General features: G+C 33.6%; 1 protein-coding gene across 11 annotated transcripts; it reads left to right on the forward strand.

The window, feature by feature from the left end:
• The first annotated feature begins 395 nt into the window (after positions 1-395).
• LOC135839196 (uncharacterized) lies at positions 396-12,839 on the forward strand. 11 transcript variants are annotated; one of them, XM_065355101.1, is made up of 13 exons: positions 399-521; positions 652-713; positions 789-931; positions 1,056-1,123; positions 1,369-1,404; positions 1,585-1,759; positions 3,011-3,375; positions 5,313-5,491; positions 7,458-9,631; positions 10,186-10,550; positions 12,032-12,237; positions 12,310-12,453; positions 12,596-12,839. In XM_065355101.1, exons 10-13 carry the CDS (start codon positions 10,292-10,294, stop codon positions 12,680-12,682), a joined length of 696 nt encoding a protein of 231 aa, XP_065211173.1. In that variant the 5' UTR covers positions 399-521; positions 652-713; positions 789-931; positions 1,056-1,123; positions 1,369-1,404; positions 1,585-1,759; positions 3,011-3,375; positions 5,313-5,491; positions 7,458-9,631; positions 10,186-10,291; the 3' UTR covers positions 12,683-12,839. The 11 variants fall into 11 exon arrangements, with proteins under 11 accessions (XP_065211171.1, XP_065211172.1, XP_065211173.1 ...); XM_065355102.1 differs by having other exon boundaries at positions 400-521; positions 3,011-3,042; XM_065355099.1 differs by having other exon boundaries at positions 396-521; positions 3,011-5,491.
• The last annotated feature ends 3,025 nt before the right edge of the window (positions 12,840-15,864 follow it).

Raw genomic sequence — 15,864 nt, forward strand, 5'->3', positions numbered from 1 at the left:
AAAAAGTCAAGGGGTCAATATGAACTTTTTTCAAAATACGAAGGAAAAACGAAAAAAACATGTGTATCTTTTTTACCCTAATGCCGCTCAAGCCCCCCCCTCATAAAAAAAACAACAACAAAACATTGGAACATCTCTGATAAATATCGATGCACACAATGCATAGTATAACTTTGTGTTTTCCACTGCTTTTTACGTACACTTTACAGAAGCACTATTGAACTAGCCGGGTGTAGGTACTTTAGAGACCATAAGGTATAATAAACTTAAAATAAATCTAATCATAAAAGGATATAGATTGCTGCTTAGGCGAACCTTGAAATTAATTAAATTTTAATTACTGTCGAGCGGAGTTTATTGCACAATCCACAGTGTATGTACTTGAGTGAGATTTCATTACGTCATGCAGTAACTACATATTTGAAACAGTTACACTGGTAATCGTTGTATTAGTCACACTTGGTATGATTTTCTTTGAAGTTGTTGTGGACACAATACGTGTTATAGATTTATTTCCTCGAGTAAGTATAAGTCTAAGTACACGTGAGTGGAATATTCTCTACTGATAATTGTATGAAATACCTGACCGAGCAATTCTTCCCCGAGGACAGTTCTTACCTTAGGACAATGGTAAATAATATTATTTTTCAGATTAGAAAATTTGGGGATTCATTGATGGTGGTGCAAGAGTTCAACTCAGCCGCGTAGAAAAAGTAGGTACATTATGTTCTTTTTAATTCAGATACTCACTTATCAAAATTATTTTCATCAATTCTTCTGCTCTTCAGCTGAATTCGCATCACTATCATGAAATTTTTACCAGCTGCTTTGGTATTCATCTTATCATTAGCTTGTACTCTTGCTGATCCATATTTAGACTCGACAGAAAAAGGCAACGAAAGATGCAACCCATCACATCCAGCCCAGAAACGTGAGCTTTTTCAACGCATACCTACATAAGTACATGATAAAATCAATATATACATATATATTACTTATGGGCGTATGATTTATATCAAATTCGTTTCAATTAGACAATTGATACATTTTCTCAGATCCTGAACAGAAAATTTGTGGATTCATTGATGGCGAAGAAAGAGCTAAACTCAGCTGCGTGGAAAAAGTATGTTCTTTTTCATTTTACCTAGATTTACATTCAAACTCGAATCAATTTTTTCCTTCATTAAAATATTTTGAAAATACGTACATGTGCCATCATCCTCAATATCATTTTTCATCCGTTTCAGATTTTCATACCATATTTTTAATGCTGAGTTTTTTTTTTGAAATAAGTACCTAGTTACGTATCAAAAATCCAATTTTTCTTTTCTTTCAATGTTATTAATTTCTGGTCAATTTGTTTTGCAGTGTTTTTTGAACTGCCTTCTCCAAAAAGGTCACTTGGTAAGTACAAACATGATTATTACATCGTTTAACATTATGAGCTGTCATCTACAAAAAGTACCGGATTATTGCCTGTTTTTTTCCTCCTTGGTTCCGTCGCATTATAAAGACAATATTTGGGACAAAAAATAAGAAAAACTGGTTTGCATATTATTCATCCTTTTGTTATCTTCATTGCAGCTTATAATACCGCATTTCCTTCGTGGACTAAAACCATTCCTATCTTTGTAGAGATGAGTCATAATAAGTTCAGTGGAGTGTTGTATGATAAATAATGTAGTACGAGAATTATAAAATTATTTGCCAAAGTTGACATGGTGACGAGTATTTGGCTATTTTCCATTAAAATACGTAGGTAATCATTTTTTTGAAAAATTATTAAGTATTTTTAAACTTGAAAATAGCACTACTCGCGCTCTTATTAACTGTACCAGGGTAGTTCTATCAATTTTACACTATTTCATAGTAGTTATGTCTCCTCGCCAAAAAAAATGTGTTTTGAGAAATTTTTTGGGTAGAATGGTTAATATGTATACTCGAGACTTGATTGATAGTGTTGGGCCCAATTTATATCCTTTAGGGGAGAGGGGAGAGACATTTGAAATTTTCCATCGCCGTGGTCGGCTATGACGATGGAATTCCATTGCTCGGTTGACCACAACCACAGAATTCCGTTGATTTAGCTTACCACAATAAATGAAAATTTAAAACTCAGAGGGTGGTGAGACCATACAGGGGAGTGGGTCTATTTTTCACAAGGGGATGATACTGCATTCATGGGTTGGCGGATGAAATGTTTCATAAAAAATCGACATGAGACAATGAATTTGAATGATTTATATGCAAAAATCCTAAGCCTTAGTCAAAAAATTAGTCCTGCCACGGGGAAGGAAATCCCATCATTCCCCATGGCGGTGGATGAAACGTTATTAAATAGAGAAAATACAAGTTTAATATTTTTTAAATTCATATTTTTTGGTGTAATTAGCATCAGTACTCACCACCAAATACTTTTTCAGCACTTTTCAGTTTTTCTTTATTCATGTATAGCAGAGCTGATAACCCACGTCGAAAGAAGCAGAAAAAGATGAGCAATCATATTTTCATAGACTTGCATTTGAAGAGTGATATTCCAAAACTAGCTTTGTCCATTTTTATCGAAGTTGGGTTTTCAGCGGTACCTGGTAGATGAAGTATTAACTCACATTCCTACATCATCAACCTACCAAAATGAGGTGTTAAACTCACCTAAATAGCCAATTCACCAAAAATTTAAAAAAAAATAATGTTCCAAAACGCGCTTTGTCCATTTTTATTGAAATTTTTTCAGCAGAATTTAGTGGATGAAGTGTATACCTACACTCCTACATCATAAATCCACCCAAATAAAGTGCTAAACTCGCCTAAAAAGCCAATTTACCCGTTTAAAAGGAAACTGTTTTTCCTCTCTCCTGAAAAGTTGTGAAAATGGACAAAGCGAGTTTTGGAATATCACTCTTCATTTGTATTCTGGGATTTTTCTGGATAGCGGTGTTTGGATTTGATATTTTATTAGTGGACAAGATTTGATGAACTACCTACCTATAAACAGCTTTGCCATTTTCAGATACCAAAATATGCAAATGTGTCATTCCGTAGGTAATGAGCTCATTTGGTCGTTTTTATTTATCGAGATAATCGTTTTTTTTAGTGAAAAAGTCGAGAAAATCGATAAGGTAAACCCGGGTGAGATCCCGCACTTTCAATTTGGGTATGTTGGCAACACTGATTCGAAAATCCAACAGTGTAGAAAGAAACATACCTTACCCAACTATGTTACAGGCAACAAAAATATTCCGCCAACCTAACATATTGTGGAAAACCTTGAAGTTGAAAAGTGATGACATTTTTTGAAAAATCAATTTTCATGATTTAAAAAAAAAATCCTTCAAAATACATTCTGAAATTGGTTTTTAAATATGTAGTCCAATGGTAAGTACATTCAATACATATTAATTTGAGCTATACAACTTTTTCCATATCAAATGATTTGTGAGATCAATTTATGAAAAATGAAAAAGTCTCAAAATGGGAGAGATGCCGCACATGCGTGGAGGGAGAGATGGCTTATGAAAATTTCATAGTTGTAATAATGTTTTTCATTTTTATAATGGAATTTTTTAAGTTTAAGCTCACTAGACACATCCAACACAGAAGACTACTTTTGTGACTTCTGCTCATCCTAAATTTCAAAAAAATGTTTAATACGTTTTCAATTATTTACAAGTAAAATTCCATAAGCCGTCTCTCCCATGTGTATGGGAGAGATGGCCAAAATTTTTTTTTTATTTTTCAAAAAAATTGAAAAATTATTGACCAAAAAAAAATTGTTTACAGCCATAAGTATAGAACCTGTATGTAGTACTTTTACAAAGTATCAAATTTTTTCAATCATTTTTGCCGAATTTACGAAGCTTCTAAGAATGGTGCGTCATCTTACCCGGGTTTGGAGGTTTTGATGGATTTCAATGTAGAACATATCCAACTATCGCGTGTTAAAGTATCAAGGCCGCAGGTGCGCCCCAAGCGGAGAAAAACGGAACTAAAGTTTTTCTAAAAAGGGTCCATTTGGTCAATTTTGTATTTTTGCGGTAAATTCGCTTCCGAAAAAATACCCTCCGAATTATACTGCACTTAGTCGCCAGTGGCAACATGTATACCACTCAAAAACACAATTTTTCTAGCTGCAGCGGTAGCTGTGTGGCATTAGTAATGGTTTACTGAACCGGAAGTATGGGTTCAAATCACACCTTTGGAAGAAATTTTTGAAATTTTTTTTTTTACAATTTCTATTTTTCGTTGCTTTATTAGGAAAAGGTCGTAACCACAATTTTTATAAAAAATGAGATATTGGTACCATTGGAAAGAGAATTTTGTCCTCTACATGATGCAACACTTGAAATTGAATTTCGATGTTTTTTGTTCTCGTAATAGCCGAAAACAAATGGTTTTAAATACACGTTTTCAAAACCGTTACAATGAAAAGTTTCTAAAATGATATTGTTTCTCAGATTGAACCTATTTCTTTTGATTTTTGTAATTTGTTGATAAGAAAAGTCATTATAAACACATAATTTCACGTAATTTCACTGATAAATTGCAGAAAATCAACCTCATCACCTTAAGGATATCGTTCCTGTGTATTTCTTATGGGCTTTTGATGAAAAAAGCTTGACTTAAGGTGAAAGTTCCTTTGTTGAATTTTACTTTTTTCAGTTCAGAGTTCCTCAAATAAAAAAATGAAAAATCAGTGCTACCAGGATGTTTATTTTGAAAATTAGCAGGAAAATGATTGCAATAACCAAATGTTCTCTTACCTCATCTAAAACTATCAAGTGTACTTGATAGAATGCTCTTTAAAAATTGAAATGCGTTTTCTGAGAAATCAACTTTCATGTAGTTACGACCTTTTCCTAATAAAGCAACGTTTTACAAGTTGAATTTTGACAGAAAATGTAATTTGATTATTTTCTTCTGCTTTTGAACAGAGTAAGGAATTTTTATGCAAAATTTTAATTCATTAAATCATTGTTTTTTAAGCTTAAAATGTTCATAAACATGAAATGATTGAGTAAAAAAAATCGCTATTGCAGGTGGGTAGTAATATTTGACATCAGAAACAATAGATCTTCAATTTTAGGTATAAAGGTTTTGGGATTACACGAAATTTCAGCTTTTTTCAGAAAAAAAACTTTGAAGGCAATTTTCTCAAAAGTTGAGCTTTTCAAATTTTAGATTATGGATTTTTTTTGGAGGTTTTTTTGCACTTTTTGGTCTTCTATCCAGCTCATATGATTGGTCCGGAGGTCTACTACTTCACCCCCCCCGCACATAACTTAATATCGACCAAATTGGCCCATTACCTGCAGAATGACACAAATAGTGAGCCGCCGTTTGGAATGCATTGAAAATTGACCACATTGATGGAACAAAAACTCAAAAACAAAGCTTTGAGGTCACTCCACAGCATTTATACTGGTGTCACTGAAGTGAATGATTGTGTTCCTACTACAATACGTGTGCAGTTTTCAGGAATAGAAACACAAATGTAAAAATTGCTGAAAATCACTACTCTTTGCTAACCATCCATAAGGGTAGAGGCACCAAATATGGACCACTTTTTTTTGAAGGATTGCCACTTGAAAACTATAGGAGGTAGAAACCTCCACAAAGGCTTAAAATGAAGTTCCATCCTTCCACTAACACTGTACAAAACTTCAGGGGTGAAGGTCAACTTAAAGTATGTTTTTTTTATTGTTGAGTGATGAGTGTCAAAATGACAGTTTGAAATTTTGGACGCCTAATATGGACCACCTATAAAATTTCAAAATAAACATACTTTCACATTTTTCAAAAGGTCATATTTATTTGTAGAAATGAACAAAAAAAACTTATTCTAAGCAGTTCAGGTTAATTTTGAATATTTTTTTCAAATTGTTGAATGACGAGTGTCAAAATGACAGTTCAAAATTTTGGATGCCTAATATGGACCACCTAAAGAATAATTTCAAAATAAACAAATTTTTACGTTTCAAAACATTATATGTGATCTGTCACGAGAAAACCAGGTTAAGCCACGGACATGAGTCGAGCGCGAGCGCAAGCGCAAGCGTTTTTGAGTTTTTCACGACTCGTTTGCAGCTCGCGCTCGCGCTCAAATATCAAAATTATTTGATATTTTCGAGCGCCGAGTGTCAGCGCTCAGAAATATATTTTTATTTTCTCCTCAAAGCGGTCATAGGCAATTTTGATTTTGCCTTGCGCTCGAGCTTGCCGCTCGCGCTCGACTCATGTCCGTGCCCTCAGTGTCCAAAACGTAAATTTTACAGGACTGGCATTTGAAGTTTTGAATGTATGTGTTCGGCGATCTATGATTCGCAGGTCCGTGAAACTTGGACCACTTTTGGCCACAAGGGGTGCCAACATAACCTGACAATTTTTTTAAAAATCAGGGTTGCCAAAGGCCGATAATCGAAATTTCCCCAAATCGATTTTTTCGTTTTTTTAAAATTTTGAGCCAAAAATGTCGCGAAAACTACTAAAAATGAATAATTAATATAAAATGAAGTTATTTATTGAGTTTTTCAATTTTTACAAAAATTTTGTTCAAAGTGAAAAGAGTTGATTTTTCCAGCTAAAGCCTCATTCAAATTTCAATAAAATGGCACTAATCCTCCAAATGTGGGCCGATTGCCCCAAAAATTTGCATGTTGACTCCCCAGAACATACTTTTCAAGAAAATCACAAAAAAAAAAATTTCAAACTTTTTTTGTAGTTACTTTATTTTTTTAACCTTGAATTTAGGGTCAAAAGAATCGTTCGCGAACGTTTTAACCACCACAGGCGGATTCTGCACTCTGAGTACTACCAATATCCATAAAAAAAACCAAATCGATTTTTTGGACAGTAACCTGGTTTTCTCGTGACAGATCACATATTTATTAGTAGAAATGAACAAAAAAAAGTATTTCAAGCATTCCCCTTTTTAGCGGCTGTAAAAAATGAGTAAAAAATTCAATATCACAGGTGGTCCATATTAGCGCACCCCATAAAAAAAAACTTTGCACCAAAAATTTCTGTACATACCCTCATTTTTAGCAAAAACTGATCACTCCAGCAGAAACTACATCCTTTTTTGATATTATAAACATCAATGACATTTAGAAAATTACCCACATATATATTTTAATAAAAGTTGAAAAACACACTAAAAAAATTTTTCAGTGTCTCAAAACAGTTTCTTGTAAATTACTCAGCGAGTTTTGACTTTCCAGTTGTAATTTTTATCTCATTCGTTTTTTTGATGAAAAATACACCAGAATACATTTTTTCCTGACAGATTGCGCTAATTACCAACGAGAACGAGCGCTGGTCCATATTGCGGACTGGTCCATAATTGGTGCTCTTACCCTTATAACCATTTAGAAACAAGATGTGAGAAAGCCACGGCGATGGAACTTTTGTTCATAAGGAGGTCTGTTGCCCCAGGGGAAGATAACTTCTATTTGTTTCAGATGGTGAAAATTTATGACATCTCCGAAGCATGCAAAAAACACATGATGACTATGGCAACATTATTTCTAGTGGAAAATGTTGATACTGTGATATTTTGTACAAATGAAACTTCATGGAACCATCTATCGAATGTACGAGTGATTCCACAGGGCCCGCTGGAAAAGTACCCAAGTGACAATTTACTAATCGTTGAAGAGCTATTTTTGGAAATATTTCGTCTTTTGGACATCGATATAAATGTGTATTTCAGATTAGTACCAAACACTGTTCATAGTTATGATGTTATTCTTTCTAAAATGCCTATTAAAGTGGAGAACTTAATAATGGATGTCTAAGAAGCAACATTCTTGATCCATATAAATGTATAATTTAAACTACGCATTTAAAAATAAGTAAATTTCTTATTATTCCAGAAAACAACGACGAGTGAAATTGTTTTTTTTTTTTTTTGATAACTCTGGGACTGATACTTTCCGGAATGTGTGATATCGGAGTGGAAGTTATTACCTTGTTCATTTAACCCATTTCAGTAATGAAGGTACACATTTGAAAAAAAATCAATTCCATTTAAAATCCTGATTGACTTGTGGTATATTAAGGAAAAATTCACGAAAGGGGTTTTTCAAAAGGTTCGGCGTGTTAAAGGAAATAGGTAAGGAATAAATGAGACATGGGAATAGGATTCAGGGAGATAGGTAAATACAGGAAAGGCAAATAGGAACCTGCCTAACCGTAGCTAATCGAAGAGAATTTGAATCTGTAGGTATCGAAAAAAAGATAATAGGGAACAATTATATTTACAGAGATAGGTGAACCTATCGATTGCCAAAAACATAAAGTGGGACTATAACCCTTTTTGAGATAGATTGGATTCTATTCGAACCATCGATCAGATCTAATTAAAATAAGTCTAATTTCATCTCGATTAAATAAATACCTATAATATCAATACCTTGACGATTTCGATTTTATTCACAACGAAGTCTTTCACACAGACTATATCATAGACTTAAGTGGGAGAATTCGAACCCTAAGAGCTCTATTATTCACACGAAATCATACTCGAATAAAAAATCAATTCTACAAAAGATTCAAATCATTATAATTCGATTTTAATTAACAATTCGAACGTTATCCAAACGCAGAAAAATAAAAAATATTCAAAAAGCGCGAAAGCACACAAACGAAAAATTATAACTTCCTTCTATCATCGAAAATTGCATAATAAAACAAAACCCTATTCGCTATAGGTAGAATCGTACTTAGCGTCCGAAAGCTCTCATCTTTCCCACTCTCTTGGCTTCGACCTTGGTCCAGACAAAGCTTTTAATATGTGATAGGTCTATGCCTAACAAATATATCAAGGCATAATGAGACCCATACCCCAGACTATACTGCTTCTTACATTTTTGCTACAATGTTGCAACACTGGAAGAAGTACATATCCTTTACCTAAACGTTGGCAAAAAACAAAAAAAAAGGTCGGTTAAAAACTGCCACAGATGCTCGTACTTACAAATTTTCAACAAAAATGTCAATTTCTTCACTTTTTGGAGGGGTTAAGGGTAAACTGGTGATCTGAAAATTTTGTCATGGGAATTTTAGACTCCAAATAGGTACATAGAATACTGGCTGTTTTTTCGTGGAAATGATAATTTTCGCCCGGCGGCTTGAAAACAAGAACTCTCTAGAATTATATGATCAACTCAAAATATTTTTCGATCAAACATTTACTTAATATGATTTTATTCTAAGAAGTGTTTTTAATGTTTTTAAATTTAGGTAAGTAGGTCTACACAGCGAGTATTTTTTCAATAAATGGGCATTCAAAGAGTTTTTCAACAATGAGTACTGTTACACCATGAATGTAACTAAAATAGAGTAGGTAAGCACCTATTTCATAATCACACAACACAATTAAAAGTTGAAGGCACTTTTTTGTACTGTTTAGACTTTGTTTCTGAAAATTACTTTTTTAAATACACATTTCCACAAGAAACGTATAAAACCTGCCTATAATTCTAGAAATGGCCATGGGATTAGTGGGCCAATAAACCAAAATAAAATTAGTTCGCCAAAATAATGAACTTAGGTATTTTGCTAGCTACGTGTTAATAAGTGCCGTGTAAAGTTTATTGCACAGTACGTGGTGTAGATTCATCATCTCGGGGAAGTAAGTACCTAGTACCTAAGTAATCTACTCGTAGGCATACATCAAATAAGTGATTCACCCATTATGAGTTTATCAATAGGAATCTCAAATCCTCAATCACGGATACTTACTCTAATCAAAATGATATTCAATTCAATTCTACACAATTTGAAATTTTCGAACAAAATTTAAAATTTACTGTTAGATGAAACTAGTATGTAGTGTTCAAGTCAAGCCACTGTGCAGACAAAACAGACGGCATTTCAACGAATGAATCGTCGCTTTCATAAAAATGGTCGTTTTAAAAAATCTGATTTTCTTAATTTTCTGAAGTAATAAGCTCGAAATTTGGCAAAAATGGTACTGAAAAAAACTTGTGGCTATATTTCACGCTGATCGCAAGAATCGATGTCAGTTAGGACCCCTTGACCCTTACTCTACAAAATACCGCATTTGGTGCCAATTAGTTCGATTCGAATAAATTTATTTTAATGGCGTATCTTCCTAGGCATTGCTGAATATTTTGCATCCATCATTTGACTTTTTAAACTTTGGTTTACCGCGTGCTTTTTCAGTTTCACTCTACCAGGAAGAAATTTTACAGCGACACAATTTGACGATAGAACTTTGATACCTGCCCATCAGTCAATTCTTCGCAAGCTACGTGAAAAGATTTGAAATATGCGTTTTCTCTGGAAATTTGGTTTCGGCTTGATGATTTTATTTTTGAATAACCAATTATTTTCAACAGCTCAGTATGTTGATGATGAGCGTACAACCGAAACTCCTACCGATCGTACCGATGATCCTCGTCCGCGTCCCAAACCTGAGCCTCGTCCCACAAAAGATCCTCGTCCTGGTCCCCAACCTGGTCCCCAACCTGGTCCTCTTCCCCTACCGGATCCTGGTCCCAGAGAAAGTCGTCGTATCGATGAAGATTGTGAGTATAAAGATCGTACCGGTGATAAGAGTTTGGGTATGATTTTTATCGTTATGACAGAAAATGTGTTTTAAACGACAGGCTCGACAAATAAAGGAAATTCCCGACAAAAAAATAACTTGAACGACAAATAAGTATATGGGTCATTCCATGACAAATCGGCGGATTTTTGCACGAGGGGCCTTTTTTTTCATTTTCGAGAAAAAAAAATTACAAGTTTTACAATTGTTGCTAAAGTACCATCAGAAACCTAAAAATTGAAAATTTTTGCATTTTTAAAATATTTTACCAATGTGTAGACGAATGTGTGAAAAAAATCCCCCTCCCCCGCAATTTGTCAACGAATTGACAAAAAGTTCGATTTTTCGTGCTGTAATTTTATTTTAAGAGCGAAATATCTGCATTTTTCGTCAATTTGTTGACAAATTGCGGAGGAGGGGGATTTTTTCACAAATTCGTCTACACATTGGTAAAATATTTTAAAAATGCAAAAATTTTCAATTTTCAGGTTTCTGATGGTACTTTAGCAACAATTGTAAAACTTGTAATTTTTTTTTCTCGAAAATGAAAAAAAAGGCCCCTCCAATTTTTTGATATGTTATTCTACTTGAAAAGGACTAAAACTGAGAATTTTTTCAGAATTTTTACTGGTGGACATCGTGGTTATATTTAAATTATAAGTTTTTAAATCGATTTTTTTAGGTTTTTGAAAGTGGCAACACTGATTTTGACATCATTCGTCGATTACCCTCTCAAAGTACTACAATTTGAAAAAAAGTTCAAAATTCTATACCACGTACAACCGGAGCAATTTGCAACTGAAATTTTCCATTTTCGGCCATTTTGCAGAACATTGAAGCGCCACAGTTCCGTAAAAAAAAATCGAAAAAATGTCCGGTTTGCGTCATTCGTCATTATTTGATGACCTCTACACATGATCTGAATTTGAAAAAAATCGAAGACCCCTCGTGCAAAAATCCGCCGATTTGGCATGGAATGACCCAAATCTCTGTCTATTTTTTTTTCCTTGAAAAAATCTGTTGACACGTACCTATACCTATTTTTACCATTGGTAATGCGGAGATGAGGAAGATAGTGATTGAGGAATATGCATCTTAGAAAACGACCTCGTGAGGTGTTAGGCCTTCAATTTGAAGTAGTCGTGATTCATAAACAAAAATAGTCGTGATGACGACCTGTTTAGTCGTTTAAAAACTTCTGGTTTAACTACCTAATTTGTCGTTAATACCTCGCTTATTGTCGTAAGACCTGGCTGTCGTTCAAACCACCTTTTTTGTCGTTCGATTAAGATATTTCCCTTTTAGTTACTGGAATAGAAAATTTTTGACAATTTTGAAAAAATGGGAATTTTTCAACATTGTTCCAAAACTAGGCACTTCTTGACTAGGTATTTCTCCAAAAATTGACACTTTTTGACCTGGACTTTGGAAAAAAATGAACCTTATTCAATTTACCAACAGATAGGTCTCCATACTATTGGGTTACCGCAACCAACGGAAAAATTCCACCAGACGCAGTTGTAGCAGGTGTAGACGCCGACGGTGGGCTCTTGTATGCAGGTAGAACTTTACACAAAGGCAACATTCTGCCTTGTAAAATCGCACCTTCACGCTACGAAGCTTCTTTTTCATACAACAGAGAAGAACTTCCCACATTCGTTTACGAAGTAAGAGACAATTGACTAATAAACGTAATCAATACGTGGGATGGAATCATTTACGAAATTATTCTTCAATAGGTTCTCTGCGGCTCGAAAATTGCCTGGCAGAGCGCATCAAATGGCAAAGTACCGAAAAATGCTATAATAGGGGGATTAACAAGTGGTGGAGAAAAACTGTATATTGGCAGAGCTTTTTACGCATGTTCACTGACTCCGGGAAAGGTACTTACCAACACATTTGCACAATAATATAAATTGAACTTGTTCCTATAGTACTTTACATACTCGTATATATCTACCTTTGGATTGAACTAATTTAATTATGTACCTGATGTCGTGATGTGTTTCATGTACCTACTATCAGATTCATCCGAGTCATAATCGCTTATACATTCCATTTGACCGTGAAGAAGTCGCTCAAAAAGTTTATGAAGTTGCAGTGCATTTATGAATATCCAGTGAAATCATTGAGATTTTCAAGAACTCGCCTTTATTTCACGAATGCTGGAAAAAGATCTAATTATGTACTCAGTAGGTACTCACTTATTTACGAGTGTCTAACCACATGTTTGATACACGTAGAAACGAATAAAAAAAATACCCATTAATCGTTGATTCGTTATTAAAAGTTACAACGAGCGATATGTTTTTACCTGAACAACTGATGAAGATTTATTCACAATTACGTTAAAATAGGTATTTGAAAAACATCAATAAGTATAAATGAAAAATTTCGAAAAACTGATAAAATGTGGTTAGAATTCAATGAATTCTATTTTTTGAAATATTTTGTCTTTTGGACATCGATATAAATGCGTACCTACCTATTTCAGATTTCAGAACACCGTTCGTACGTAGTTATGATGATGTTATTCCTTCTAAAATACGACTATGTATTGGACAATAAGTACCTACCTAAATTTCTCAGTGATGAGTGAAAGTATTTTTTTGATACATTGTTGATGATGTTACAAAATTTTCAAACCAATTTTGAGAATCTGAGGGACGAATCATCTGCACTATTCAAACTGTCTAGGCTCAACATTTTTTCTGAAGCAAGTAATTCATAAAAATCCACTTCTACTCAATGAAGGGTCATTCCACGTCAATTCGAACAAGAAGTAGTAAAGGGGGAGGGGGTCGAAAATTTTTTTGAAATTTTTCCAGTGGAAAGACCTATTGAAGGGATGCCAATGGCGCCAATCGCAGCCCTCTAGCCCTTTTTTAGAGGCTGCTTGGGGGTGTCAAAGTTTTCAGTGAACTTGAAACATCGTCCATTTCAGCATTGGAATACTTGATAGCCGCGATACCTACAAAAATGGAACTTTTTCTAATAGTTAGGGGCTTTGAAAGGTTTTTTGGTGATAAAAATCAGTGTTGCCACTTTTTCCCGAAAAATTAGCTCGATAAGTTTCAAAACGTAATTTTTATATCGTTCCGATTCTCAAAAATTCTGAAAAAAATAGATTACGGGCAACTTTTCATACTGAACAACATATTAAAGAATTGGGGTGGCATTATGTCGTAAAGTCGATTTAAAAAAATTGAAAGTTTTCGAAAAAATGTGATTTTTTGATTGAAAACATGAAAAAAAGTTTTGACTATGGCAAAGTTGACCCATTTGACTCCTGTTTTTACATATTCGTTGAAAAAATTGAAAAACCTCTTAAAACTAAGTGATACATATAAGCTCATCACAAAACAGACTCAACGAGTCCTTATGTACTTCGCTTGAAAATAGGACTTCTTTGAGGGATTCTTTTTATAGATAGGATATGCCAAAATCAGAACATTTTTGCAAGTTTGGCAAAAAAATACTTTTTTGTAACTAGAAGAAAATGTTTTCGCAATTTTTTCAAAAAAAAAGAGACTCGCAAGTTTGATAAAAACAGGACTTTCTTGAAAGTTAGGCAACAAAACTTCAAATCTGATGTAGAAAATTATTGTAAACCCAGGAGAACTCATGCTGGGCTATGCGAGGTTTGATCTCTCATTTGATTTTTTTCTTTTGAAAATAAAAGACCTGAGAAATTTCTCCTCAACAGTTGTGGACTAACTAATCTCAAAACTACTTATTGTAGGATGATATAGAAGTTTGAAAACTTCGAAAACCGTTAGGTGCCATTGGTGTCAACACTTATTATAAGTTATAACAAAGAAACGCTTGAAAAAATTTCCAAAAATTTCCATGAATGACCCTTCATAATTATTAACATCCCTGCGAGTTCTGAAGAAATTCGCTTGAAAACTGCCAAAGATGAAAAATATTCAACAGAAATGTGAATTTTATCACTTTTTAGAGGGGTTAAGGGTGAACTGGCGATCTGAAAACTTGGTCATGAGAATTCTGGACCCCGAACACAAACTTCTACTGGTTACTTTCATAATACACCATTACCAGCAGTATTTTTTTTTTTTGGTAAGCACATATTTCATAATCATTCACACAATAAAAGTTGTAAGGTATTTTTTGTACTAACATTTCCACATGAAATGTATAATACCCACCTATAATTCCAAAAATGACCATGTATGTAATTTATAAATCAAAATTAAATTGATTCGCTAAAATGATGAATTTAGGTATGTTGCTAGTCGACCGAACTTTGATTACATGTTAATAAATGCCGCGTAAAGTTTATTGCACAAGCCCAGTTGACCAAGTGCTAGCGGATTGCTAGCATTTTACTCACGTTTTGGGAAAGTGCTAGCATTTTTCTAGTTTTTTGTAGCTAGCAATAAATCTTTTGCAAAAAGCTAGCAATTTGCTAGCACTTTTTTTCTGGCAAATTATGTTCTAGCAATTCTTTAGCAATTCTCTCGCTTTTTTCAGCTAGCATTTGTATCACACTAGTTGTGCTTGCTTAATGCTAGCGTTTTACTAACGGATAATTGCTTGCTTTTCTACACTAGCAATACGCTTGCATTTATCTGCTTACATTTATCTAGCAATCTAATGCTAGCAAAATGCGAGCAGATCTCTAGTCTCTCTCGTCTAGCTTTTACTTTGCAATCTAGCAATAGAAAAACGCTAGCTGATTGCCCTCACTTTTCAGCTAGCTTTCTGTATGGAATTAGATTCTAGCAAAATGCGAGCAAGTATGTGGCATTTTTTTTCTAGCATGTTTTTCACTGGCATTTCCTTCATAGCCTACTCATGCAAGTACAGAAAAACTTCAGTGAATCTCTTTCACCCATTTTTCAGAAAAATACTTCCATATCTTAATTTTTTAAATGGAATTTTTAAATATTTTTAACAGATACCTAAATACGTAATTTTTCTTTTCTCAATGATTTTTTTATTTTCATTTTTAAAAAAATTTCAAATTTGTTAATGCTTTTCATTTTAACAGGTAGGTATTTTTCCTTTCCATTTTGGCTACTTTTCAACTTTGAACAATAATTTTGAAGAATATTCCATTATTGAAAAATCATTCTTGTAATTATTTCATTTTTTATAATGTATAATTTGTTCATTAAAAATGTTGTTCAAATGTTTTTGAAATTTCTTATTTTTAGTTTGTTTAATATTTCATTTTTAAATTTTAAATTTTGGCAATTTTTTAATTAAAAAAAAAAAAAACTTTATTTTTTAATAAAGAGACTTCTAACCCAAGCGCTAGCTTAATGCTA

The sequence above is a fragment of the Planococcus citri genome, chromosome 3, assembly GCF_950023065.1.
Source record: "Planococcus citri chromosome 3, ihPlaCitr1.1, whole genome shotgun sequence".
Taxonomy (NCBI): Eukaryota; Metazoa; Arthropoda; class Insecta; order Hemiptera; family Pseudococcidae; genus Planococcus; species Planococcus citri.